This window comes from Neolamprologus brichardi, chromosome 23 (assembly GCF_056152115.1).
Source record: "Neolamprologus brichardi isolate AB-2024 chromosome 23, ASM5615211v1, whole genome shotgun sequence".
NCBI lineage: Eukaryota > Metazoa > Chordata > Actinopteri > Cichliformes > Cichlidae > Neolamprologus > Neolamprologus brichardi.
The window spans coordinates 12,515,985-12,543,310 of NC_142125.1; the positions used below are offsets into that span (position 1 = coordinate 12,515,985).

At 40.5% G+C, this 27,326-nt stretch overlaps 1 protein-coding gene across 2 annotated transcripts; it reads right to left on the reverse strand.

Moving 5' to 3' along the window:
• Window positions 1–4,850: 4,850 nt before the first annotated feature.
• On the reverse strand, window positions 4,851–26,034 carry gabra5 (gamma-aminobutyric acid type A receptor subunit alpha5). Of its 2 annotated transcripts, XM_006790389.3 has the most exons (11): window positions 25,855–26,034; window positions 25,609–25,724; window positions 24,636–24,720; window positions 24,328–24,446; window positions 23,528–23,595; window positions 22,604–22,824; window positions 19,251–19,333; window positions 11,070–11,213; window positions 8,489–8,641; window positions 8,021–8,232; window positions 4,851–6,477 (listed from the first exon to the last, which is right to left on the reverse strand). In XM_006790389.3, the coding sequence occupies exons 3-11, from the start codon at window positions 24,716–24,718 to the stop codon at window positions 6,175–6,177; spliced, it is 1,386 nt and encodes a 461-aa protein (XP_006790452.1). In that variant the 5' UTR covers window positions 24,719–24,720; window positions 25,609–25,724; window positions 25,855–26,034; the 3' UTR covers window positions 4,851–6,174. The 2 variants fall into 2 exon arrangements, with proteins under 2 accessions (XP_006790452.1, XP_006790450.1); XM_006790387.3 differs by lacking the exons at window positions 25,609–25,724; window positions 25,855–26,034 and adding an exon at window positions 25,204–25,576.
• Window positions 26,035–27,326: the final 1,292 nt, after the last annotated feature.

Below are 27,326 nucleotides of genomic sequence, written 5' to 3' on the forward strand. Positions count from 1 at the left end.
CTGCCTCCTATGCTCACACCTCCAAAACATGCCTGTTTTAAGTTTCTGTCAGAATAACCCTGATGACAAAATGGATTACATCACCAGCGTGAAACTGGGGACTAGAGAAAGTACTGAAGTGTACCTTTAAAAAATAAAAAAAAACAAAAAAACAAGGGCATGAAGCCCCACCAATGACAAGGCATAAAACAAGCAACCCCATGCTCCAGGTAAAGGTGTTTTTTGTCATTTTTATGATTGACCCTCTTCAGGAGCAATCATAATTTTCCTTCAAAGAACACTCTGATTGGTCCTTGGTGGCATTGATTTCAAATGAATGGCTGGACAATGGAGGAGGAGTTGTCCAGCAAGAACACAAAGATAAATAATCCCTCTGTGCCAGCACTGTAAAGCACGATGAGCAGTGAGCCACAGCAGCCTCACAGGACCCACATGCACGGGCCTGGTTGGATGTGCGCTCTAACAGACCCATAGTGAAGCCTGTCTGCAGTGCTGCTGTCACCCTCTGCTGGTTAAAAGTAGATCTGCACACTCTAAAACACTGAGTGCATGTGCTGCTCTAATTAGGACTGTTCCATCCAAACAAGGCTACAACATAAATCGTCCTCATTATCCTGCTGCTTTAACTGGTCACTAATGTGCTGCCTACTACAAACATACAGGCTCAGTAGACCCAAAGGAAGTGATTAAGGACATGCTAATTTGTATTACCTTTGGCATAAATTGACTTTCAGTGCGAACATCCACAAGAGATATTAATTAATTTGAAAAGTGCTATACAAATACAATATAGTCCACATTTCAGTGTAGAAAAAATAATGATATTTTAATAATGCCTAAGAGTTTTCACTATTTTTTTCTCCGCTTAAACCTGGGAAACTTGCAAAGTAATAAGACAGCATCTATGTGATTTTCATCAATCTATTAGTTGGTTATTAAACAGATTGTTTCCCTTTGTAAAGTAACTTTACAGCAACTCTCGGTTCATTGTCACGCATCGAAAAGTTCAATATTTCACTCACAGGAAGTAAAGCAGGACTGTGTTATCTGTTTTTAGAGTTTTAGCGCTACTTTTAAGTTTCTTTAAATGCTAGCCTTTGCTTTCAGTGAAGTGCACACGTGCAGATTCTGGTGGTGAGATGATTGACAAGAAAGCGCTGATTTGTGACAAGTGTGACTTTGTTGTAAAACACAGCAAAGTTTTAAAATTCTTTGATGAAGAACAAATTAAACCTGTTTTCAAATCAAACAATTTCTTCCTCGTTCTGTCAGAGGCAGCGTAACCTTTGTTTTTGTACACAGTTTAGACAGTTTATACCACTTAGAAGTTTTCTGCTTACCTTTCATGGTGCTTCTTTCGTGAACTATGCATCAGTGCAGAGACTCCACGCCTGCAGGATACCTGTGATATCACAGGTATCCTGTAATCATATCATATATTTTAATGTGTTGTTTTCTTTTTGTTGTTGTTTTTTAAGTCATTTCCTTCTCTGCATACATGACTGCACTGTGTGAGCATCCGTCCAAGCTCTAAATTAAAGTTTGCAGTAAGGCACTGATGTACATTGATTAGCAAGGGAGCAGGATATTGTGCTGACGAAATCAAAGGTCACACAGAAAATGTCAGAATTTGCAAAGATGTAAAAAAAAAAAAAGAAGAAAAAAAACCATCAGAATATCTTCCATACAAATCCTTTAATCAATCCAGCAGTTCAGCATCCTGCAAAGCCTCAGCGATTCATGTTCCTGGTGATGTGAAGATGACTTTGAAATACAATGCTGAAAAAGAAGAGGCTGAATAATTTGCTTTAACTTTCAAATGACTTCTTTAAAGTCTTTTTACTGTCCCGTTTATGGGCGCTGGCTGTTATCCTCTCTGACCTCCATTTAACAATGTTAGCTTTGTTATCTTCATTTTTTATCACTTTTCTGACAAATGTGTTTTTGTCCTTTGTCTGGCACCTTGCAACTGTAATATAAAATGCTGTATTATTATATTAAAAGGCTTTTGTTAAGCACATGAAATTTAAAACCTGTGAATCAAAGTTAACTAATGATTTTTTTTATATATTACACTTCACTTCTATAATATTTCTTCTGAAAGCTTTTTGGTGATTTCATACTTTATCTAGCTCAACACAACGCCTCCACCTGACCCTGAAGGTTGTGCAGTGACTGAATTTTTTTAAAGGTGAAGGAAAGATAAGTGAAAAACAAAATCACAACCACTTTAAATGCTCTGATGTTACATTTTCTTGTGTTGCTGCAGAGGAAAGTTAGATTCACACATGAATCTCCTAATCAAAATGCACATTCAGCATTTCATGTATCAGCTTACACCAGAGAGCTATAAGCACGGCTATAGATATTTTGTATGATGAAAAAGTAGCTGCAGTATATACCCGAACATAAGGTACAGTGAATGTGTCCTAGCCCTGCTGACCAAGTAGTTTTGGAGACATGTCTTATACAGTATGCATAATAAAAAGAATGTTTATTTTTTACTTGGCACAGTAAGTTTCTTTTACTTTTAATAGTCTCCACTTCTGATGTTTGTCCACCATGAACTGTGCCACACCAAATAAGAAGAGCTTGCAAACAAACAGTTTTAAAGGGCCAGACATGAAGATAGGTTTGGATGCTTTCTGCAACTGAATGCTATTTCCAAGCTGCAAACTTGTATTCATGGTTATTATAACAGAACGTGAATGCAGCCTACACTTTAAAGTCAAGTGTATCGCATTTGATACATTAATATTATTTTATTTCATCAGAAGGATCAATAAACATTTGATTTCTTTTAAAAATCAAGAATTTTCTGGGAATTATTTCATGTTTCGGGCTTTAAAGGCCTGTGATAGTCAATATTAGAGAAAAACCTTTGATATAACCTGTAGAAACGTGAGAAGGTTAGTGATGGAAACACAGATGTACCTGACTTTCAGTCAGGTGACTGCAGCTCAAATCCCGTTTGTCTCAGTTCCTTCGACTGAAGGTTTCCTCTGTTTAAAAATGCATTTCCTCCTCACTGTTATTAAGAGTTTATTGGGTTATTGGGTTTGTAAGGCCCTTCCAATATAAAGTCTTAGCATACATTGATGCTGTATAACCAGAATCCTTGATTAACCCGAGGAAAGTGTTCAAAGTGCAGAGCAGGCCAAGAGTGCACCTAGGATCTTCTGATCAGTGGTCGGATGCATTATCCATTGCACCAAGGGAGAAGTCTACTTGTCGTGTTTATGCTGCTATCAATAGTATACAGCGCCACAAAATCAAATCAGAAATCGGTGCTTTGAATCCCATGTTGTCCTTAAACAAAGCTAATGGCTTTCACATGATGGGTTAGCTTGACCTACAGGTTGCAGGGAGTGCCACTGGCCCACTTCATCAAGAAAATGTCACTTTTTCTTTAGTCTGGCATTTAAAATGTGCGCATAAAGGGACAGAAGGAATAACACATTCTTTAAGCATGGAGTGTGGTTTGATGCTGTGGACATGTGATGTTGGTGACAGCTTATTGTGACTTAGAGTATGGCCTTGCTGAACGGGAAAAGCAACTTAAACAGAGCTAAATCCTTGTTGAACAGATGTGAGCCAGATGTTACTGCCACAGAGACCCCCACGATAGATTTAACAAACAAGTGGACTGCTACGTGAGCCAGATATAGATGTATGTAATCAAAGGAGGAGCAGAGGAACATGCAGTTGTTGTTCCATCAAGCAAGATTAAGCCATCGTCTCTTTCACCACGTCGATGTAGCAAAAAATTGATTCGCTCGATGTGCGTATTTATATGAAAGGATGAAACTGATTAAGCATCTTGCACTCATCAGATTACATTCCATACATGCAATGCTACAGCGGAGATGATGAAGGTTTTTCATGCTTTATCATCGCTGAGATTTTGGACCTAAAAGCAGTCGGATAGAGTCTGGGAAGCTTTAGCAGAGGCAGGTGGAAAAAAGTGTTCGTAACAAACAAACAAATAAAAACGTTACCCAGATGAAGAAAATCTGAATGAAATGAGAATCAAATGGTAATAAGAACAGCATGGTGGTACGGTGGTTAGCAAGGCCGGGTCTGATGGTGGGGTCTTTCTGTGTGGAGTTTGCATGGGTTCTCTCTGGGTACTCTGGCTTCCTCCCACAGTCCAAAGACATGCAGTTAGTGGGGATAGGTGAATTGGAAACTCAAAATTGCCCATAGGTGTGGGTGCGACTGGTTGTCTGTGTCTATGTGTTACCTGTCCAGGGTATACCCTGCCTCTAGCCCTAAGATAGCTGGGATAGGCTCCAGACCCCCTGGGACCCTGAAAAGGATAAGTGGAAGAGAATGGATGGATGGTAACACACTACAATAAGCAGAGGTCATTATTCATGAGCATTATTTATTGCTTCAGATCATTGCATTTAAACAACAGTACAGTATGTATCTAAAATCTCAAATGAATCCAACAAATGAAGTAGTGGCAGGCCACGCAGGCATAAAGTCACATGATTCTGTTCAGTCTGCAGAACTAACTCTGCTGAAGTGAGTGTAGAGCATGCAGCTGCTGTGGAGGGCATCACATTATATTCTATTTAAACAATAGTACCTTTAAAAAACGGGAAATGGCTTTCTTGCAAAGGGTTGATGAGAAATGTGAAATGTATTTCATATGAAACAAATATAAAGAAAGGGGTCGGTCATCTTAGCTTAGCATAAAGACTTAAAGTAGAAGGAAACAGCCAGCTTGGCTCGGCTTGTTTGTTTCATTTTCTTGGAAAACTTAAAGTTTCCTCAAAGTACGTTTTCCTGCCCGTGAAACATAGACTGTATAGAAAACACAAACCACTATGATGGAACTCCAAAAGCTCATCACACATTTCTTTACGTGGTAATCTACTGCGGGCACAGACCAAGCACAGCTTACAAGCACCAGGTGCTGCCCTTCAGCAGGCTTCCCCAAGGTAGCCTATCAGAATGAAATAAACATCATTCCCAGCTCTAGTCTTTATGCTAAGATAAGGTCTGAACACTGGAGAGCGTCACTGCTTACTGCACAGAGAGAGCAGTGTTAATCTTCTCACTACACTCTCAACAAGAAAGCAAATAAAATATTGCCAGAATATAAAATTATTCATTTAGCTTATCGGAATTTTATTTAATGTAATGTGATGAGACCCTTGTCACTGAGACCCTCGTCTCTCTTGATAACCTGATTAGTTAAAATCAGTCTTTTAATTACATGACAAAGAGTGACTCTGCTCAAAGCAACCAGATATTGATTAATAATATTTGCAAGTTATTATCAAAGCTTAGAAACAACAAAGTAACCTAAAAAAATGTCAACATCTCTAAAGCTTAAGCTACTTGGATCATTTCCTAATCCAGTCAATAAAGCGCTAGACTAGAGTAATACTGGTGCTGTATATGCTTTACATAGATGAACCTTACTGGCTTAGTGGTGCCTTTCTAAAAGCTGAGCATATATATACATTTTTCCCAAACTACTACCACACTTGCATACATACAGGATTCTCTACACGAGGACTTGGAAACAGAAGCTGCCACTATCACGTTAGCTTTAAATCGTCCCCCGTTTTACAGGACCAACGGAAACAGGAACAAAACGGTAAATGAGAACTCGCCGTACGAAATGGAGAAAGTCAGCGAAAGCAAACACGAAGCAGAAACGTTCAAGTAAAAGCTGAAAAACTGGCTTTTGATAAATGTAATAGCAGAGGATTTCAGTGCATTCATAATGAGTTATCACACTCTGAAGGCAACATATTAAGCATGGCTATTCATCTGCTTTTAACAAGGAAGCAAATTTCCATGTGCCCGGGTCCAGCTTCGCAATCCCGGACCTCCGGCCCATTTGTACAAAGTTCGAGTTACAAAGGAGAAAAAAGCCGGTTCGAGTAATAACACAGGTGCATCTTTTGCATAGCATTTGGCTTTTGCTGAGCCATCATCGAATGTAGACTCAAGGAGAAAATATAAATGCCAAATGCCAAAAAATTTAAAAGACCACAATGTGGCAGAAACGAATCAATAACTGAGTGGTAAAGTGTGACAAATTAGGCTTTTTTAATCATGTACAAACTCTAAGCAAACATGGCAAAATGTTCTTGAAGCAACGCACATGCAATGTTATCGAACTAGCTAAAAAACATGTCAATGACTCAAGGACTAAGGACTTCTCTGCTGATCTCTGCTGATCACTGGCTCCCTATTGAGATACGTAGCCCAGTACACCAGGTTGAAGGTCCCAAACAGCACAGGGAACACTATCCTGGCCATCTTATCAATCTTGCTGACACTGTTGTAAGTCTTTTTGGGGTCTGGCGCCTTGGTTTCAGGCAGTTTGAGCTGGACAGCCGTGCTGTTTGAAATAGTTGAGATGGACGCGTCCTTCGTTAGGTTGGTTGTGTAATTCACACCAGCTGAACAATTGTTGTTTGGCTTCTTAGACAGAGTTAAAGGGTCTTTCTTCTGTAGAGAAGCAAAAAAAACTTTGATTCAATATGCATAACAAAAAAAGTGGCACATTTATCATTGAACATAATAAAACAGGTGGATAATATCACAGGCACTAACACACATACACAAGGTGAACAATAAAAGATGGCTGGTGAGATCTGAAGGCAGGGATCAACGTCCTTGGGCAGTAATGAACTGGCACTGTGCCACAGCGCTGGCACACTGAGCAGAGGAGATATTGATCCGGCTTTTTTCAACTTCTACGCATCGCCCAATTCATCTCTTACTTTATTATTATTTGGGAAATAAAATTTTTCACTGCGCCCCCTTTTTCTTCTCTCTCCCCACTGCAGATGAAAGGACGGAAAGAAAGAGTCGAGAAAAAAGGGGAGGAGACAGTTTGGCAAACTTCAGCGTTTCTCCAATTTTATTCCACTGAGGCAGCACTGATAATAACTTATTTAAACATAAATACTGGTTGACTCCTCCTAATCGAGCCAAATGTACTGCCTGAATCATTATCTGTATATAAAAGATGGACAAGCTGAAGCTGAAATTCTTCTAATGATCAGCAGGGGGCGATAATTTTCTTTGGGAAAATGACAGAACAATTTACTTGACTTATGACCTCAGTAAATGTTTTCTGATGCGTTTATGGCGTCAGGCGCTAGTTTCACGTCAAATCTAACACAGAAGCATAAGTGGATAATGTAAATCATGGTCTTTATTAGAGCCAATATGTACAACAAATCGGTGTCTTCAGTTTCTCTGTCACATCAGCCCCTACCAACCTGTCACTAATGCGTAAAACCGAGATGGTGGTCAAAATCAAGTTAAGGCTTCACGCCAGGACCTCATAGACCAACCCAAACCAAACCATCACAGTCTTTTATATACAGTTTATGGGCTACACACAAACCTGCTGTAAATTTACACACAACGCAAAGCATTATGTCTTAACTAGTTCGTTTTTCATTCAAACATATCAAGGGATCCCCTAACAGAGGCATGTTGTACAGCAGCTGTCCCCAACCTTTTTTGCGCCACAGGCCGGTTTAATGTCAGACAATATTTTCAAGAACCGGCCTTTAAGGTGTCGCGGATAAATACAACAAATGAAAATGATATGACCAAGACAAAAAAAAAATTCATAACACAAGGGAAAAGACCCAGAGAAACCGAGTTAACATAAAAACCTTGAAAACCATAAATTTCACACCCGAGCCTCAACTCTCGCGGCCTGGTACCAAACGATTCACAGACCCGTACCGGTCCATGGCCTGGGGGTTGGGGACCGCTGTTTTACAGGACCTTTTTTTAAATAAAGTGAGCCTGGCTCTATCAAATATATTCAGCTCTAACAACCAGCTGTAACACTGAGAATACAGGCCAACTTTATGTGAGGAAAAAAAATCAATTTTCCAGCCGTCAATATTGACTTTAAAAACTACATCAAGATCTAAAAAATGTATTTTCAGTTTTCCTGTTCCAAGAATTCCACTGTAGTTAATCAACAAGAATGTGAGTCGAGGGCAGGTTGGAGCACAGCACGTACCTTTGGCATCTGGGCCTCCATTGCTTTTTTCCCATCCCACGCCCAGCTCCTTTTGGTGAAATAATTAACTGTGGCAAATTCAATGAGGGCAGAGAAGACAAAGGCATAGCACACTGCGATGAACCAGTCCATGGCAGTCGCGTAAGCCACTTTAGGCAGCGAGTTTCGAGCGCTGATGCTGAGAGTGGTCATGGTGAGCACTGTGGTCACACCTGGTGGTGCAGAAAACTGGGTCAGTTTTACTCACCACACTTGCTCTTCAGTTTCTATTCCAGCAGATTAAGTCATAAAAACAGGGCACGTATCAAAGTATTACAGGCAGATTGTGAAGCCGAGTCACAGAAAAAGACATTTAGGAATATTCACTGCACTCATTTCCCAGCTTTATATTCCCACAGCGCATTAAGTTTGCTAACATTATGTAAAATATCTGAATTCATTTAATTTCTCTCCTTTTTTCAAACGTACCAAACACGGTCCGTGCTGGCACCGATTCGCGGTTTAGCCAAAAGGAAACCTGTGATAGGATTACAGTCATGAAGCAAGGCATGTACGTCTGAATGACAAAGTAGCCAATCTTCCTCTTTAGGTAAAAGTGAGCCATCATCACGGTGTATTGACCTGTGGAAAACAGCAGAAATTAGCATTTTAGTTATTTTAGTTTTTTCAATTCCGTATTTTAAAGAAAATAACATAGAGTAAAACTGAGCAAAAACTTGTAAACAACACAAAGAAAAGTGGCATTTATATTTAAAATGCTCTTTTATTTGGAAACACAAAACAAAAAAACTAATTAACCAAAAAAACCTTTTTGCACCTTTTGGCCACTTGGGGGCACTGCAACCTGTCAGTGCAATACTTTTAGGATAAACAGTTGCATTAACCTTTTATTTGAAGTCATGTTATTAGCCACCTGAGAATGCTGGTCCAACCTCCAGTCTTCTTTTAGCTTTTCTTCTGGTCTCCACTAACTTTGGTTCTACCTACCACAGCTGAACCACTGCAGGCCAGAGGTTCCTAACACATAGTTCATAAATACATTTTTCTCACATGTATGTTAAGAGTTACTTGCGTCGGGTATCACGCCTGACCCCTTAATCTCTTAGACCTTTTACCTTTCCTGAAAAATGTGGCCTGTGAGCAGTTGCTACAGCGTCACTTTGCACTCTGTGCCCTGGCCATCATCCAAATGTGTGAATTCGATTATTTAAAGAAAAAAGGTTTGTGGGGAGCTCATCATATCTCGTTAACCAACTGAAGATTGCATTTGAAGGATTTTTTTTTTTTACAAAAATCCTGTTGAGCCATGGAGTCTGATAAACTATAGAAAATCCACAGATGACTGCTGCTTTCTCCTGGCAAAATCCGATTTTTCTGTCTCACTAATCCCTTGTCACAATCTGCATCCTGTATATCTCTCTCTCGCTTCCTCCCCCTCTCTCTCTCTCTTTCTATGTGCATGCATGCGTGTGTGTGTGTGTGTGTGTGTGTGTGTGTGTGTGTGTGTGTGTGTGTGTGTGTGTGTGTGTGTGTGTGTGTGTGTGTGTGTGTGTGTGAAAGACAGTCCATCCCATTCTGTCAGGCCAGGCCTTTGATTGGGGACGTACATCCTTGCCTTGCCTGAGCGAGAACACTAAAACAGACCTGGATCAGCGGTGATTACAAGCAGGTGCACAGATGACTGAAGCAGAGGGGGGCTGAGAGGGACCGCAGGAAAGTTTTGTGAGATGCAACAACGAGCATCATGTTCTTAATGAAAAGGGCACCTGTGCTGCCTTCGCTCCGAGGACTAGCAGTGAGCAGCCCTGCTCCGTGGTGGCACGGCCGGGCGAACCCCGCTCTGATCTGACCGCCTGCTGGGATTGGAAGTGGATGGAAATCTCCGAGGCGTGAAAAAATGCAGTTGTGGTGGATTTTACTGTTTGGTTTTTGGAGTGTCTGTGGAGAACTGCCATTCATAGCAGAGAACAACGCAGCTATGTTGGTCAACTGGTGAGTACATTTCGAAACCATCTGTTGAGCTTTGCCTCTTTTAATTGTAACCCGGTGTCTTTAACCGAGTGAAATCACAAGTATTCTCAGGTCAGCTCCTGCTTCTCTTCTCACATCATCCTCAGCTTAGCTTGTGAGGTCAAAGGTCATGTCAGTGTGAGCACCTTGCTGAGCTATTCTCGGCTTGTTAAAGAGGGCTTGCACCCCAGATTAGTGACACTAATTAAGGACACGATGGCTTTGTGTGTCTGCCCTCTTTAACCAGTTTGAGCTGCAGGGGTGTGTAAAGACAGAATTGCTGTATATGGCAGAATGTCATCGGTTACTGAGTCTCGGTCTTCCTCCTGTGTAAGCATAGCTGGCTTATTCCTTTTACCATGTAAGAAGCATGTGACGTGCCTCTCGACAAATGTTCACTTTTCATACACCAGCCAGTGTAAACGCCGCCTTGCCCCGGCAGATACTAGATTAAGATAGCTATTTCTGTATACATCACACTATAGGAACTCCTCCTCTGTGACAGACTCTCCACCAACAAGCAGCAGAATTGTATTATTGTACTTCTTTACATAACAGAATTAAGCAGATGCCATTTGCCCCCCACCCCACATGCCTCCACTCCAGCAGCCAATCCCTGCGCTGTGACGTCACTTAGTAAAAGCACAACTGATGGGCCTGCAAACGGATTAACCCTACAGACCCAATGGCTCAGACCACGGATAAGTGATTTTTTTTCACCCCCCCTCCCAGCACCATCCTATCTCTTCTCTTTGCAGAGACAGCTGGCTATGTGTGGGAGGCATCCTCAAATCCTTGTGATTCATTCATTGTCTCTATCCTGCTTGATTTGAAAACAGTTTCTTCACACAATATCTTTGGAACACTATAATAACACGGATAATAGGGTGGAAGTGAGGGCTTAACACAGCCTGAAGCTGGGGTATGACCGCTGCAGTAAGAAGGGAAGTAACGGCGCGAGCTAAGACGTAAGAGGTCGTGTGCGTGATGCTGTGGGATGGTTCATCTGTAATCTGAGTCCATTTACTCTTCGCTTTACCTCGGCTGGTGTAGATGTCCTCTGTGCCCGCGTCCTGACCAATCAGGTGATACTGGTTGAGCCGGGACCCTTCCTCCGCAACCACCACCGAGTCAGCCGCTTTCTCGGTCCACCTGTAAACCACCTCCGAGACCGGATAAGCGTCTAAGAAAACAAAACACAAAGATGTGCAGTCTTTTAAAACTTTTTCAATTTTATTTGGATTTATATCAGGAAGTAATTTTATCCAGTTTCATTAACCGCCATGCTCACAGTTGGTTTCAGGGCAAACAAAAAAGGACAGAAAAAAACACTACAAACTTTTAAAACACCATTTAAAGGACTTTTCAACACCTACGCATTTCAGATTAGGGGTTGAACGCAATACTTACTGTTCATCAGAGAAAAAAGAACTTATCTGATATTTGCCTGGACTCAGTTTTTATTACATCACAAAAAATATTCTTGAATCTCCCATTTATGAGAAACAGTCCAATAACTAATATCACTCTTTGCTTCAGGAACAATTTTTTAAAATAACATAAACATCGATAATGTCTATGTCCAGATTTGACCTTTAACCTTCTACACCTTTAACTCCCCAAGTCTTCCGGTTTTAGAATAACTGCTGAATGAATTCTTGAGTTGTGATCAAAAACACGATTTGTTTAAAATGTGGACACATGGCTGAACTCATTAACTGCAGGTGAAGAGTGTGCTCGATAAAAGACATCGTGATGTCGCTCACTGGTTTTGGAGCTCTATATTCTGAAGCCTCGGTGCTAATATGTTGGCCATGGTGTTCTTTCAGCAGCAGAAAGTGGCCAAGGTTGGGTACAGAGTGTATAGGAGCGCCACTCAGACACGAATGCCTGCTAATTAATGCTCAGTAGTAAGTAAATAATTAAGTAAAATCCTAGAATTCAGTCACCAAAACTGGAGACTTGTTGGACGTGCATTAAACACTACAGCAGCGATGTTACTGTTCAGATTATTATATTAAAAATGTCCCAAAAGGCTCAAACACAAAGCACAAACAGTTCAGGGACTGTGATTAGCTGAGGTGAAGCCAAACAGACTGTTACCAGGTGCATGTCTTTGTAGCAGCCTGTAAAAACGCTTACTCATGTCGAATATTTTAGCTGGCTTTGCTATTTAGCTTGTTTTAAACACGGGACTCTGAATATCTGTAATAAACAATAAAACTGCCATCAGTGATATCGCTGAGGTGAGACATCTGCACAGAGTCCATCAAAGACTCAAAGAGGTTTGAGATGACTAAACTCCAAACCTCATTACAGAAACTACCTTTATGTCGCCAACATCATTTATATTTCTTTAATTTCATGAATAAAAGGAACTCTGAAGCATGTAAGCGTGAGAGTAGCACAGCTGTTTCAGTGGGTCTGTCATTAACTTTAGTTTGACTTCCTTCTGCTTCCTCCTTCCTGTCTGTCAAAGTGGAAAGCGCTGAAGTGACTGACTGCTTCTGACGCTTTCAGAAAGGATTCGAATATATTATTAGAACAAAAATAAACGGTCCGTTGAATGAATGTCATTTCATGGATCAAACAACACACTCGCACACATAAGCCTGACCCCCCCCCCCAAAAAAAAACCAAACAAAAAAACAACAACAAACAAAAAAACAAAAGACCTAATGCCACACGAGCCGTCCACCCACGGTGCATGTTCACAATATTATTTTGTGTCCGCTGTGAGCTTTTACTTCCTGTCAAGCAAAGATGAGTTTGATAAATGACATGTTACGTGAATGAAATTATGTAAGAGCTGCATTTTTAGTCACGTCAATGTTCAGGTACAGGTGCTGTTTAATAGGAAAAGCAGAAAAAAGTTCCAAATGACTGACAAACGCTAACTTACTGAGTATGATCCAGAAATCCGAGCAGTGTTCATGCAGATGCACTAAAAGGGCCCCAGTCCCTGGATTTTGAGTTCATAGTTCATTTCTTTCATGTGATTTATGGACTCTTTATGAATTCTTCATTCTTCTTTGCTTTAAGTTGATCTCTTCGTGTTTTTATATGTTTACTTTACTCCTTGTCGGGTTTATCTACCGATGATTTTGTGGAGTTTGTTTTTAGTTAGCTTCCTCTCTCTTTCTCCTCGCTCTTTTGTATCTTATGTCCAAATTTGCTTCGTTTTTATTTTCTTAACTAGTTTCAGCTGTGTCTTTTTTTTTCTTTTTTTTTTTTTTTTACCTCTGGTGTATGTACAGCTTCAGTCTGAGTCAAGAAAATCCTTAATTTTTGTTTTCTATTCATTGACGAATGAGTGTCAAAAGCTACACTTGCAAAACATTTTTCTTAATTTATCACGAAAGTGTCCTCATGATGAAAATCAGTCACTTAGCTAAAATAGTGATAATACCAGAGCTCTTTGAAAGAAAAGTCACCAGTGTGACTTCATTACACAGAGATTAAGTTGAAGTCACTGTCAAGAGCTCATGTGTGGCTCTAACATAATCGCCCTGATGTTATATGTGGCACAGTGAGGGGGATTGTTGTGACACGTCAGACTCTTCCTTTTGCTGCCACTACCTCTTCATCCTCGCGCATTTCAAGCTCAATCTTTCATTCATAGCTTCGTTTTAGAAACAAGTGAACTCTGCAAAACGCAAAGGCGGCGATCCCACGCACTTGTGCTGAAGTACAAACTCCACACGTACTGTACGGTAGATGCATCTGTGTGTCTTTCTCTCTCAATTGTACTGCAGTGCAGAATCCAATCTAACAGTGTTGCACTAATCCAGCAACTGTGGTGTTAGAAGACTTCACTGCAATTTAGATTGACCCCAGTCAACCAGGCTGTGGATTATCGTCTTAAAGAGGCTCCGCGTTGCCTCGAACGAATCTTTGTACATCCGAGTCACCGAATACATTACGCGCTGCACCTACTGTAACACTTCACCCACACTTAAACAGTTCAGAGAGCTTTGTCTGTAGATCGAGGCTTATACACTTGTTGGGAGACAAAAGACCTTTATATAATGACTAAGCCATTCAGTGCTCTAAAAGAGAAAAAATGAACTTTAAGCCAGTGTCATCACAGACTGGGGGTTATATATGGCACTTTGCTCAAAACCGCTTTCTGCACAGGCTGAAAGGGAGTCTGTGCTTTTTTAGAGAGTTTCTTAAAATTCAAAAACGATTCAGAAACAACAGCCACACCGTCGCTGTTTTCCATCCTGCAGGTTGGAGGACTGTCACCTCGTTCTAAAGCAGACGTTCCCAAAGTGTGGGGCCCGCCCCCTAGGGGGGGCGAAGAGCCATTGCAGGGGGGGCGCGGCATGAAAAGGGAAAAAAAAAAAACAACAACAACGCTTGGACACTGCTAGCACGGGCGCCCACACAAACGCAAAGCAGGAGATGAAGCATAGCTGAATATGTTTCCAAACCAACTTCATTCTAAGCCAAAGACTAGAAAATATGGTGAAGCATATCTGCCCTTTGGTTTCACCTGCACAAGTGCAGAGGTTGGTCTCTCCTGCAGAATTGGTTTTCCCTTTGTTGGGAGCAGCGCTGGGCTGTATAAATCACAGACAAACAGGATCCCACATTCTTGATTTGTAGTTCACAAACACTTGTTGTAATGACTAACTACTCCTGACATTTTGGAGATGTTAGCTCTTTATACAGTAAAGTTACAGCGGGATACAAATAACATCAGGCTGATCCTGCCACAATTTGTTCCCCCGGTTCAAATCACGGACAAACAGCATCCAACAGTTATTTATGTTTTTGAACCCATTTTGCAGAGTGATTCGAAACGCCGTTTACGTGTGGATGAAACAGCTGCATTTTCAAAAATACCCGTGTAGGTGTGGACGTAGCGTAAAAGACTTAGTAGTTTATTTTCTTACTACCTGTAATTTATTGCAGATTACTTGTATTTGCTTAATTGTTTACTAAATGTTTGAGGTGTGAAATAAACCGCAATGGAGCAAAATATGGGTGTGTGTGGTTGGAGGATGTGTTCGTGCGTGCGCGTGCGCGCGCACGTGCGCGCGCGAGGGGGGGCGCGAACATTTTTCTTGTAAAACAAGGGGGGCCCAGCAAAAAAGGTTTGGGAACCACTGTTCTAAAGACTGACCTCAGAGTTATCATGAAACTGGAGAGAAAGCCCAAGATACCGTAGATCACACTGGTTATGAGTCTGAAAGAGGTCGCTGCTTTAGACTAAAAGTATTCTTGAAAATAAAGTTGTCATCTTTTACACTCTTTCCAGTCTTCAGGCTAATGGTAATTCCCCAAATCAAACTACACTGCAGTGTGGAAACTCTAAGTAGCACTTTTTGCATATTGGCTTTCTTAATTAAAACTCACCCTTTTCTTTTTCCATACATCTTTATGATTGAGTTCCAGTTTCTTTGTTTGTATCTGCTATTTACTGACTCTCGGAGCCTCAAGTGGGCGTTCAAGGAACTGCAGATTTTAGCTTCTTCTTTTTTCTTTTCTTTTTTTAAGCCCCAGAGGGTGTTAGTTGTTTACGACAGCGTACCTTAAAGGTCAGTGTGAACAAACCTAAAAAAAGGTGAAACACTTCTGTTGTGTCAACCCTGATACACTACAGTTCTTAATGACAATGTATGCTCACAGTGAACACACTTTATTCTCTGTAGCCACTTCTACATAACACGACAAACACACAAGACAGCAAATAGCACTTTAAAAAGGTTAAATATGAAAATTTGCTTGGCCACTCATTTCTCTTAAAATAATGTAAAAAATATATATTGTTTTTATGTTGTTGATTTACAGATATGTAGGAAGATTTGGACCCGATTTGGTTCACCAGCTCGTTCCACATAGTAAAAAACGTTTTTATTTTATGGTAACTATGAGAGAAATTCAAACATTTATTACAAATATCAGCTATAAAGTTTAAAAAAAGTTATTGCAGTACAGCTGTTGCAACAAAACTACAAACCTTACTGCTCATCACAGTCGGCGAACAAGCTCAAACACTCAGAAACGTCATCTGTAAAACATCTTTACATACAGGAAGTCACTGTACATGTGGCCCATAAAGCAGCCAGTGTACTTCAGACATGCCTGAGAAAATCAGAGAGACCCAAAGGGTTGAAAACACTCATTACCACTCAGGTGGGTGGTGGCGAGGCCACTAGTCTCGTGTGAGGCTGTACCGGATGTCTTAAGTATATTTTAAGCATAGGAGATTTCTTTATTAAAAGACACAAACATTAAGATGCTTCTGCATAAACTGCAGTGTTAACAGGAGCTGTATATCACAGTAATAGAATCAGGCCTACGTCTGTATAAAACCTATACAGACATATAAATACATTTATTAGTAACCAAATTAAAAACATCCTTTTCAAAGGTTTTTGTCATATTTTCAGTTTAACTGTGACTCTGTTCCCTGTTTCGGTCCTGATAGTGTTTTCTGCCCATCATTAAGTGCAAAAAAGAGACAAATGAAAGTAAGAAATCCTCCTGATAAATGTGGTTTGTGTGCATATATCTGAACACGGAGCACTTCTATTTGTCACCCAGGGTGTAATCTAAAATTAGAAAAAACAGCCTTTCAGACTGAGTAAGAACGTTCGTCTTACTTTGTTTTGTATTTGCATTTTGGTTCATTTACAGGCGCATGAATGATCTGAGCAATTACTTCAGCTGTGAAAAATTGAGATGCCGGCAAGAACACGACTCCAGATTAGCATTTTTCCATGCTAACACTCAAACATGAGGACAGAATAGTGTCGCAAGAGTCCAGCACGCTAGCGTGCCATGTTCGACTTATTCTTGTATTATGATGTTTTTTAACAGCGTTTTTACTGAGGTACAAATAAATCTTTGTAAATTCAGGCAAAAAGAAACCATCTGTTATGGCGAGTGAATTCTAATTAAGGCAGTTGGCACAGTTGTAGATAAAAACTTCACCAGAATTGTCGGCTCTTTTTCAAAAGTTGGTTTGGAATTTTGGAAGTCGGATGTAAGGAGGTACACTAAATATGAAGCAACGAGGAGGAGAGTAGTAGCTTAAGTAACAAGATGATAAGAGACTCAAAGAGACTGCAGGTGTAATGTGACTAAAACAAATTAAGATATATACGCATGGTCACGTGGCCACCAGTGTGATCACAAAACAAGACCTGCGTGTTGCTCTGGTGTATTTACATCAGGTAAAGGCTTTCTGTGCATCACACACTTCCTTTAAATTGTGTCACAGCGATGAGCGACAGCAGGCACACAGACACTGATGGTTGTACAGTTCAGTCCATGAAAGGTGATTAACACAACAGCAAAGGAAAGGTCTACTGTAGCTTTGAAAGCCTTGAGCTCACGGGTGAGTGCTGTCCATTAGGTCAGAGGATTAGCTTGGGTTAATGGAGTTGGAGAAAACAGGATGTATCGCACGGTAACTTTTACAGCTCACAGCCTCACGTAGATTTTTTCTCTCCAGTTACGATTTAAAAAGTTAGTTTTAGGATGGCAACTTCTGTGTTTTTTCACCTTCATCACGATAGATCACAACTTAGCAAAGCTACAATAATACAATAATACATACTGCAGCCACACTTCCATCACTGCTTTTGTTGAGCTTAATTATTTGCGTTATTTGGACAGTTTGGAACGATTTCCACTTATTTTATTTTTGTAGTTAATACTGATGGTTAACATAGCTTTCAGCCTTTGATGGGTTTTCACATTTTTCCATTCAAGGTTATCAAATTTTAAAAGAATCTTCACAAAATTAAAGAGATTCTGTTGCTTTTTTGTTACAACTTTTATTGTCAGTGGTTTTTCTTTGTGTATGTGCAATGAGCCGCTGTATGCAATAGACTTTGTCTGTTACACTAAATCTGCAAGAAACCAAGCAACTGGTGCTGTATTTAAACTTACGTAATTAATTTAAAGTGGCGCTTTTATGCATTTCCTTATTTCCTGTCATAAATCTTCTGTTCCAGTGGACACTGGCATTATAAAAAGGCCAAAGTTTCAAATAATGAGCTCAGTATATGCACACAAAACCCCTGTGAGCCCAAAGCTCCGCCTGCCGACTGATCTCAGTTCACTCAGTTCATCACAGGTGTTATACTCTTGGATCTGTGTGATGTCAGTGAGAGTAGCTACGTGGCCATAGCTTTGGTTGTGAGCACAGAAGTTCCCCTTACTTTCTGTTTTAACCTTCTGTTTATGACCGAGAGCCAATCAGAGCAAAGCTCGCTTGCCTTAGAATGGAGAGGAGGGGTAGCACTAAGGTCCACCTTGATATGAGTAAGAAAACCTTGATCTGTGAATCATACAAAATTAAAAATATGGAGCTAAAAATGAGAAGAACAACTCCTCTGTGAGAAGGTTTTGATTGTCAGGGATCCCTGATGGACTTCAAGTAGAGTTCATCAGCATCATGGCAGTTGTTCTCTTAATTAGCTGCTGCGATTATCCCTGCACTTGGTTTCACCTGCCGCTAAGGTGACCAAAGTAGCTGTGGGAGCAGCTAAGTGTCAGCGTGCGGCAAGCGCGCTCACGAGGACTGCGATCACTACGTCACGTCAGTGGCAGGGAAAGCCTCAAATGCTAATCTGAAGCTTACAGAACAGGAGCTCCCCAGATAATTTTGGACCGCTCAAGCCGTGTGAGACAAGCTGACTAACACAGAAGTCACATGGAAGGCGGTGATTTGGCAGTTCATATGCAAAAGTACGTCCAGATTTCTAAGGTTACCTTGGTGGTAAATTTAGATTTGGTGTGTGTGTGTTTATGTCTCTAGCTTCTTCCAGTGTGTGTGCATGTAGGGTAGCTGTTTCAGAAATTTCCCATTAAATGTAGCCGAGCCAGTGAAGGGTGCAGAGGAGCAGCCCTGACATGTTGATTAATGGCTTCATCAGGAGGAGTGTGTCAGTGTCTACATGGCTCTCCTGCACCGCCGCAACAATAGCTTTACACCTGAGGGACACGGCCTGTCAAACGCACTAACGTTCATCCGTCCCTATGCCCTCTGCATGGAGAAAGACACTGAAACCGATGCCATGTCAAAACAACATGCTGCTTTTCTTTCTGGTGTACCCCCTTTTTTTGAAAAGTTTGCTAACTATTTTAACATCACTCTAGTTCCGGATGCTGACATAAAACATTTACATCACACCCTTTCCTGTATTATTAAAGACTCGTTATGTGCAGTGGGCATTTGCTTGAAGGTGCATTTACTTACAGCTTCCAAATTTAAGGGGACAAGCATGAGCATCCATTGGAAAGTCCTCCAGCTGCATGGGACATTCAGCAGAGATGGTAAGCCTGAAAGAAAAGGGCAGAAAATGACCTGACTACATCATTATCATGATCACCTCGTTCACAATTAAACACAACCCCTTATTATAAATTGTGTTTGATGTTGTAAGCAGCCATTTATAAACAGAAATCTCCCTTTGTCTTCATTAGTGTCTCAAATAATTAACAGTAGAGCAAAAAGCAATTTTCCCAGTGTAGAGCAAAAAGCATCTGAACCAGCAGAGGGACCCGTGATGAGCTTTGGTCTGTGGAGAAAGGATGCCACCTGTCTGTGGGAATACAACAATGCACAAATGAAGCTTCAGTGGAAATAAAAACGGGGAAACAAATGAGCTCATGTTGGATCTAAAGTGTGAACACAGCTCAGCCACACAGGCAGCCAATGGACCACCAGGTCTTATATAACACTGCCATCTGCTGGTCACATGGAGAACAATGAGAGCTGCTACTATTCAGATGAATGCACCATGGTAACAGGACGTGCTATATTTCACTGGGATGACATATTTTCTATTTCAGTATACAAATCCTGTGATCACTTGATTAACTGGATTTCTTGTGTACATTCACTTTGTTTCTACTTTTGTATTTGGGGGCGTTGTTTGACGTTTCTTGGTTGTAGTCTAGTTGTGACCATTTAGGAAAGTTTACTTAACTTTGCCCCGCGGCTGCTCCTGATCTGCTTGCCTTCATCTGTATGACCCAAACATTGGATTTGCTCTCTCTGGTGTATTTTTGTCTTACTTGGTGATCATTACAATTCCAGGTGTGGTTGTGACTCTCACATTGATTTAAATAATGGATCATAGTATGTTTTCCACCAAGAATACCTCACAAACAGGGCCGTCAACCTCCGTTAAGTTTATGTATCACATTCAGTCCAGTTGATCTGTGCAACCATTTCAAATATCTAATTTTCCCTTTCTTGAGTAAAAATGTGTGAGCACACTCTGAAAATACTCACATTTAATGAACCCCTCTTTTATGAAACAGATGATCAGTCTGCTGCGAGTACATGTGCAATTTATCGCTCATAGTTGATCTTCTGAGGTGTCAAACCTCCACAAATCTAAGGAATTATATATCTAAAAAACGCAAGACTCAAGACTCCAACAACACACTGAAATCTACAGATGTGAATGTCCATATATTTTTATAACAGTGCTGATATTGCACATTGCGCATTAAACATTGTAACGCAATGCAAAGTCTCGATTCAAATGTGCAACGACACCTGCTCGGTCTTGTTGTGCTGAGCAAACTGACAGCAGACAAAACTAAAGAAGATATTTCTGCAGTATTTTGAAGTTACTGCAGTTACTTTATATGCAGTAAAATATCAAATTAGTTTTTAGTTTTTAGTTTTGCCACCAATTTTTTTGCAGCAAACTTTAGTTTTGAGTCATAATCCTGCACAGAAGAAGGATTTCTTCATTTTGAACCGCATCTGCTGTCTCGGCTGTTTCGTGTGAATAAAATCCACACGGCACAGAGCACAAGCCTCGATGTGAGAGAGAGAATCAAAGATGAATACAGATAAGCTTGGGATTCACTGAATACATCACAGAGCAAAATATACTTTATAAAAATGTGTCACTGCTCGCTGTGTCTGAATAGGACCCCCTAGTGGTGATTGTGTTATATCGTTACAGCCAATTATCTGACTGGAGGAGTCGAATTTAGGTTTTGTTGTTATTGAAACATGCAACATATGCTGGAAAATATAGGTGTCCTTCTTTTCAGTTTTTTTCTTCACTCCTTTCTTGAACAGAGAGTAACATCTTTTTGGATTTATAAACCAATCTGTCTAAATATGACAGATCTGACTGTAGAAAGTAAAAACATGCATTAACTATCACTTTTCATGGCATTAACTAGACGGAAAATTTGAGAAAGATTGTTGATAAAACAGTTTAAATAAATTAAACGTAAGGTAAAATCACTATTATTATCCTGGTATTGTTTCTGCTGATTGCCATGTCAGCACTTACAGTATCGGTACAACAGCAGGTGTTTAATTCTGTCCTGTTTTAGATGAATTACTCATAAGTGAATCATGTTTGACACACAGCTTTTTGTTTTGAGACTTCTACATCATCAGATCATTTAGTTAGTCAAATACATACAGATGTTAATAAATCATACTGACCAATAAAAAGAGTGCAGGTAAATTACCAGATGATTAAAAGGATGACGGATGCTATTCACTATGTTATTTCACCAAGGTCCATGTTATTGGATTATTAGGAAACTATTGTGTGTTTTGGGGCATATTGTGCATAATGTGGCATTGCACTGTCTGGAAGGAACCTTCATGTTTCTCTAAGGGATCTTTTCATCCTACAGCAGCTGGGGCACTGCACACTGCAGAACGGCGAACCCAGGAGAGGAGAGTAAGACATGGCTAAAATGTTCCGCTAATAACCTCGTTCCCAGAACACAAATGCATTAATGGGCCGCCGTGAACTCGTTTCTAATGGCTCATAGCGTTGGAAAATGTGCTGTAGATTTGTAGCAATTTCAAAGTAAGAGGATCGATAATGATTTTTGACACGCAGCCATGTCCATTTCCTCAAACTTCCTTTGTTAATATTTGATTTGCAGGATTTATTGACCTGATAAGATGATGACGCAGCACTGAAATGAAAGTGGATGTAAATGAGATGGTTCTATCTAGAATACATTTCTTTCCACAGCACAGAGTCTAATGTATTATGCATCCACAAGCCATTCTCTGAACTAATAATGAGTGGATTAGTATGCTTTATGCAGGGAAAAAAATCTCTTTCCAGTTGTTAAGGCGGCACAAACTGAGAACAAGACGCATTCTTGAACTGTATGCATCCTTTGAAAGAGCCAGAGCATGTGAAATCTGGGCTGCGAACAGCTCGTGCTGTTTTCAAAGTAAAGCTTTCTGTGACGTGGTGACAGAGTTAGTTAATAGTAGAGGAGAGAACAGAGCGCTGGGTCAAAGCAAACATTTCCAGTTCCCCTGACCTCCAGTTTACAGTGTGAGGACAACATAATGACGCATCAATGCACCACTGAGACACAGAGTATAAATGTGTGGGCTGTATTAGAGCAGCGGGGGTCTTAAAAACCATTACCAAAGGAATATCGCAGACTGATAGAGGTTTCAGTCATCGCTCCAGGTTTAATTGGATTATACAATATCTTTAAACACGGCTAGCCAGCTCTTATGAGTCAAGGTTTGTAATGTAAGACTGACTGGAAAAGAAATGCTTTCAGTTCAAGCTGGATAAAACGTTTGCTTACCTCATGGTGTAGAGAAGAGTCCCATCATCCTTCAGCCGCAGCAGCTTGTTAGGTGTAGTCATATTATGTGCAATGGACTTTTTCCCGTTGAGGAAGAAGGTGTCAGGGGTCCAGATGTTGCTGGCTAGAAGATTATTCAGGGCAAGCATTTCCATCGGGCCTTTGAAGCAAAGTCGCTCATCCTTCCAGCTTTGGCGGAAGAATACGTCGATGGTGTATTCCTGCAGGAAAACAGCTCAGAAGTCACGTATGCATCTAAACAAATTGATGGAATAAAGAAAGTTTATGATGATTAACGAGTGCTCAGTCATGAAATTGTCTGTTTCTCCTACAATAGTTCACAGTTCTTACAGGAATTGGTACATTTTGTTCATATATTTTGTGAGTTTTTTTCACTCCTTTTTGCATAAAAATTACTAAAAATTGTGATTATAAGATTATGGAATATTTGCTTCAGATAAAAGAAACAGTATTTGGCATGAGAAACACAAACAAAGCCAATAAAAAGGCATCCTTTGTAAAATATAACAAAGTTATGTGTGATCGCACTCGGGCTCATTTGAGGGTTAAGAAGGAGCAGCAGAGTGATGAGCGAAATCTAACATCATGCAGCTTAGGCTCAGGTGTGATCCCTTCACCAAGCTGAATGTGTGATCGTTGCCTTTTATTGGTGTGTTCAGCAACATTATGCAAAAATCAAGCCATATTTCCTGAATTGTGGTTAAGAGGTGAAAAATGGAAACATTTAAATCTGTTCAATTCTGGCACAATTTGGATCACTTTTTTCAAATCAGTGGAACAGGACGGTAAAAGAAGGCATGTTCTCAGAGTAGACTTGTAATTTCTATAATTAAAGTTCTGATAAGGCCAGGTTTTTAACTTAAAATATGTATGCATTTAGTGTATTTGCAGTGTGATTCTTACCATTTCGGTGTCAGAGACCGGACCAAAGCTGGTGACAAAGATGTTGGTTTTGATCTCCGTCACCTTCTCTGTAAGAAAACACAGAACACAGTGAGCCTCCAGAGCAGACATCAGCATCCACAACATCATCTGGTCTAAATATGAGGGACTAGGTTCTTGCTTCTTTGGGCAGAGATTGAAGTTTAACAGGCCAAATCTCTAATTTCATTTTATCTGAAAAACTAATCCAGTGTGACATTTGGGTTTGTAAAATTTAGGTTCTTCCACAAAAAAATAAATAAATAAAATTAAAATTAAAAATGGCATATCGTGGATTATTTGATGGGGTGACTGCAGTCCATCTTTTGAAAAGTCACTTCATCTCTGCTATGTTTAATACTGTTTAAGCCATGCTAAGATTTTTATGCCTGCATATTGTTCAGTAATTAATGCATGACACCTTTGAAGCTGGGCCAGTGAGCATTCTCTATACTTTAATGTTTATATGTTTACACATCAAACCAGATTTCTTTTCAGTTTGATAAATATCATTTATGGGAACTTAACTTTACAGTCGCTGCAGAACAAAGGACCCACCTTCCAACCAAAGATGAAGTGGTTCTCTCAAGGTCACAGCAGCACGCTGCATACTTCACAGTGCCATTAAATCATACTTAGCTGAGGTCATAACAGCTCGTCATGTGTCTCGTGAATACAGACTAATTTTCTGGGCCGAGCAGAAGGCAGATGTTGCGGTGCGGAGCATTTTTTCTCCGAGGGGAGAAAATTTGTGTCGAGGTTTAAACATTCACTGGGCTTACCTCCCAATCCGGGCCGGAGTCTGTTGTCGTAACCATCCAGAAGTCCGTCCAGAATGCGCGTGAAGATGGTAATATTGTCATTTAATTCTGCCTCTTTTGGAGTTATCTCCTGGGAGAAGCTGGAGGAAACACAGAAACAGAAAGCTGATCCTGGACATGGGTGGATTAGAAAAAAAGGATGTCATATAAACCTTTAACTTTCTGTAAAATTATTTAAAAATATTGAACAATCAATTCATATTTATTAAGCAATGAGCTGGGAAAAATGTGCCATTACAGTGGGCTAACATTAAGAGTCAGTTCCTTACCTCAGACGGCAGGTGATGCTCGCAAGCAAGACACAGAACCACAGACGCCTCATTGCAAAGCTGCAGCACATTCCATCGCCCATTCCTGAAAAAACACACACGCAGTAGTTTAAAACTTGAATACCTTTTTTTATTATTACTGCCAGGGCTAACTCTTAGTTCAAAATAATCAGAACTTAGTTCAGTTTGAGAGCTTTTGAGATGTGACCTTGTTGGCACATCATGTTGCCTTTTTTTGGCAGAGGAAACTAAGTCAAATATTAGATGATCTGCACACTGTCCCCCAGAAACTCTGCACTCACTCCAAGCCTATGGGTTCAATAAATCTTTAACAGCTCCACCACAGCAAGTGTGTGACAGAATCAATTCAGCATCTCGCAGCGCAGTGGCCATCAGCCTTCCCTAAACACTAGGCAACATCTGTAAGACATGCAGATGTTCAGACCTTCAGCGGAGGTGTGACAAGAAAAAATGAAAAGCTGATAAAAATCCAAGATACAGTGCAGCTTTCACGGCTCAGACATGCAAACAGTGAGTTCCTTCTTTGTTGGAGCCCCTCTATACCCACCCATCTCACTGCAAAAGCCTCTGTTCAAAGGACTGGCGCTGTGTGAGCTCTGCTGCGTGTATATCCAGGTGAAATGCCTCCACCTGTGCTGCATCTACAAGATTCCTTTCTGCAGCACAGCTGGACTCTATTAACCCGCGTCTGTGTTGCTGTGACTCTAGGTACTCTTCACTCAATCATCTGAAGTCGGACACAGATCTCTACAAGCTGATTAAACTCCCGTGAGGAGGACGGTGTCTGCGGGTCCTTCGTAATCAGCAGCAGCAGCATCATCAGCAGCAGACCTCGGGGATACTCTTTTCTTTTCTAGCCTGTTCACTAATCCGTGCTACTACATCTCATACTGTAGTGGCCTAAAATAACGCGGTGCTGCACAGGAGCCGAGACGCAGTTACCAAAGCTTACCACACAAGACGATGCGCAGTCAAACTTCTCCGCAGGTCTCTCACACACACGCAGACTGCACTGTTCACAATTTGGCATCAATTCCTAAGGCCGCCACCTCCATCCGCGCACAATAACTGTATGTTGGAAAGAGAGAGGAAGAAGATGTGGACTGATTTCACTGTCAGCGAGCTTTATTTCTCCCCAGAGCGATTAAAAGGTTGGCAGCGAAAAAATAAAGGCTTCCCAACACTTGTGCTGACTGACCATCCTTTAGTTTGGTCTCCGAGGAGCCGCGAGCACAAAGCCAGCTTAGCAAAAAATCCAATAGTGTATCCAAAGGAAAAGCTGAGTGCAAATGTAGAGTTTGGTGCGAAACGAGCAGGCGAGCGTGCAGAGAAGCGGGAGGATGTGTGGCCAGTGAGCGGAGGAGAGATGCTGTAGAGGGATGAGAGACGGAGAGGGGAGGGAGGGGGAGGTGGCAGAGGGAGGCAAAAAAGAGGCAAAAATCAAAGTGTCCGTAGTAATAATCCACAGCATGAGAGCCATCAGCAATATTAGCCGTAAAAGCTTCACTTATTTAATGTGAGGTTAAAGCTACACAAACAGAAGTGGCTTATTTTCATTTCAGCGCTGTTCTATTGTTTTAACAGGCAGCTGCACTCATGGTATACTGCACTGATCTACTGCTCCCCTCCAGTGCTCTAGTGTATTTGCAAACTACTAATTATTTGTATTTTATCAACATCCAGTGACATCCACCGTACCCACTGTATATAGACTGTAGTAAAAAGAAGGATGCATCTATTTCCAATTTATTTATTTAAAAGGGACAATGCAGTTCAACATAGTTCCAATATAGAGCACAAAACTCTGCAATGCTGCACATCACAGTCTATAGCTATTGCTCATTTCCAACCCTTGTCCCTTATTGTATACTATGTTACAACATTTAGTTACATAAAACTATAATATATCATCAATATAATATAAAACTATCAAAAATTCGCAGTGTAAGATAAACCTTTTCTCTGTTTTTATGGTGTGTTTTTTCCGAGTCTGAACAGTAAAGCTGAAGCCCCATGTTTCAAAAGGACAGCAGAGGCGACTCTTTTTGGTTCGTCTATAGAAGTCTTTGTGAAAAAAGAGCCTACTGCTATCAAAATCTGACCCAAGTAAAGACTTTCCCGAGTTTATGTTCTCAGTCACCATTTCCATATTTTATTAATTACAATAAGATTTCCACTTTGTAAATTATGGCCCCAGTTAGAGTGAAAAAGAGCAATCAAGCTAACTCTCCTTTAGGGAGGACCCTTTTAGATAAGTTGTCTACTTAAAAAAATTAAAGTTAAATAGTTAATAGTTAAATAGCCTCATTAAGAAGTCTAGTTTATTTTGTATGCACAGAAGCTAAAATATACATTTAGTGTCAGTTTCTGTGCCCCATATACTAAAAATCAGATTCAAGTAAATAAATAAAACAAGTTAAAAACGCAAATGAGTGAAACAGAAAGTAGAGATAATCTAATATAAAAACTAGTACAAATGGATTTAAATCCATGCAGTATGGCACAGTTTCACAGTCATCACATCATGGTGACAGTCAACATGCTCACCTGAAGGCTTCTTAAAAGGACCTTACTAACCAGGGGGTGGCGTCACAGGGGCTGCATCCATCTTTTATATACAGTTTATCACTGTACGGGATAATACTGTGAATTATGAACTGAACAATTGTT

What these genes read in the sequence shown, in the direction of transcription:
- gabra5 (XM_006790387.3), bottom strand. Translation starts at nt 25,297, where the DNA reads ATGCAGCACAGGTGGAGGCATTTCACCTGGATATACACGCAGCAGAGC. An exon ending in ACTCCGGCCCGGATTGGGAG is followed by an intron (nt 23,596 to 24,327) that starts GTAAGCCCAGTG and finishes GTTTTCTTACAG; the next exon opens with AGAAGGTGACGGAGATCAAA. An exon ending in CGGTCTCTGACACCGAAATG is followed by an intron (nt 22,825 to 23,527) that starts GTAAGAATCACA and finishes GTTTTCCTGCAG; the next exon opens with GAATACACCATCGACGTATT.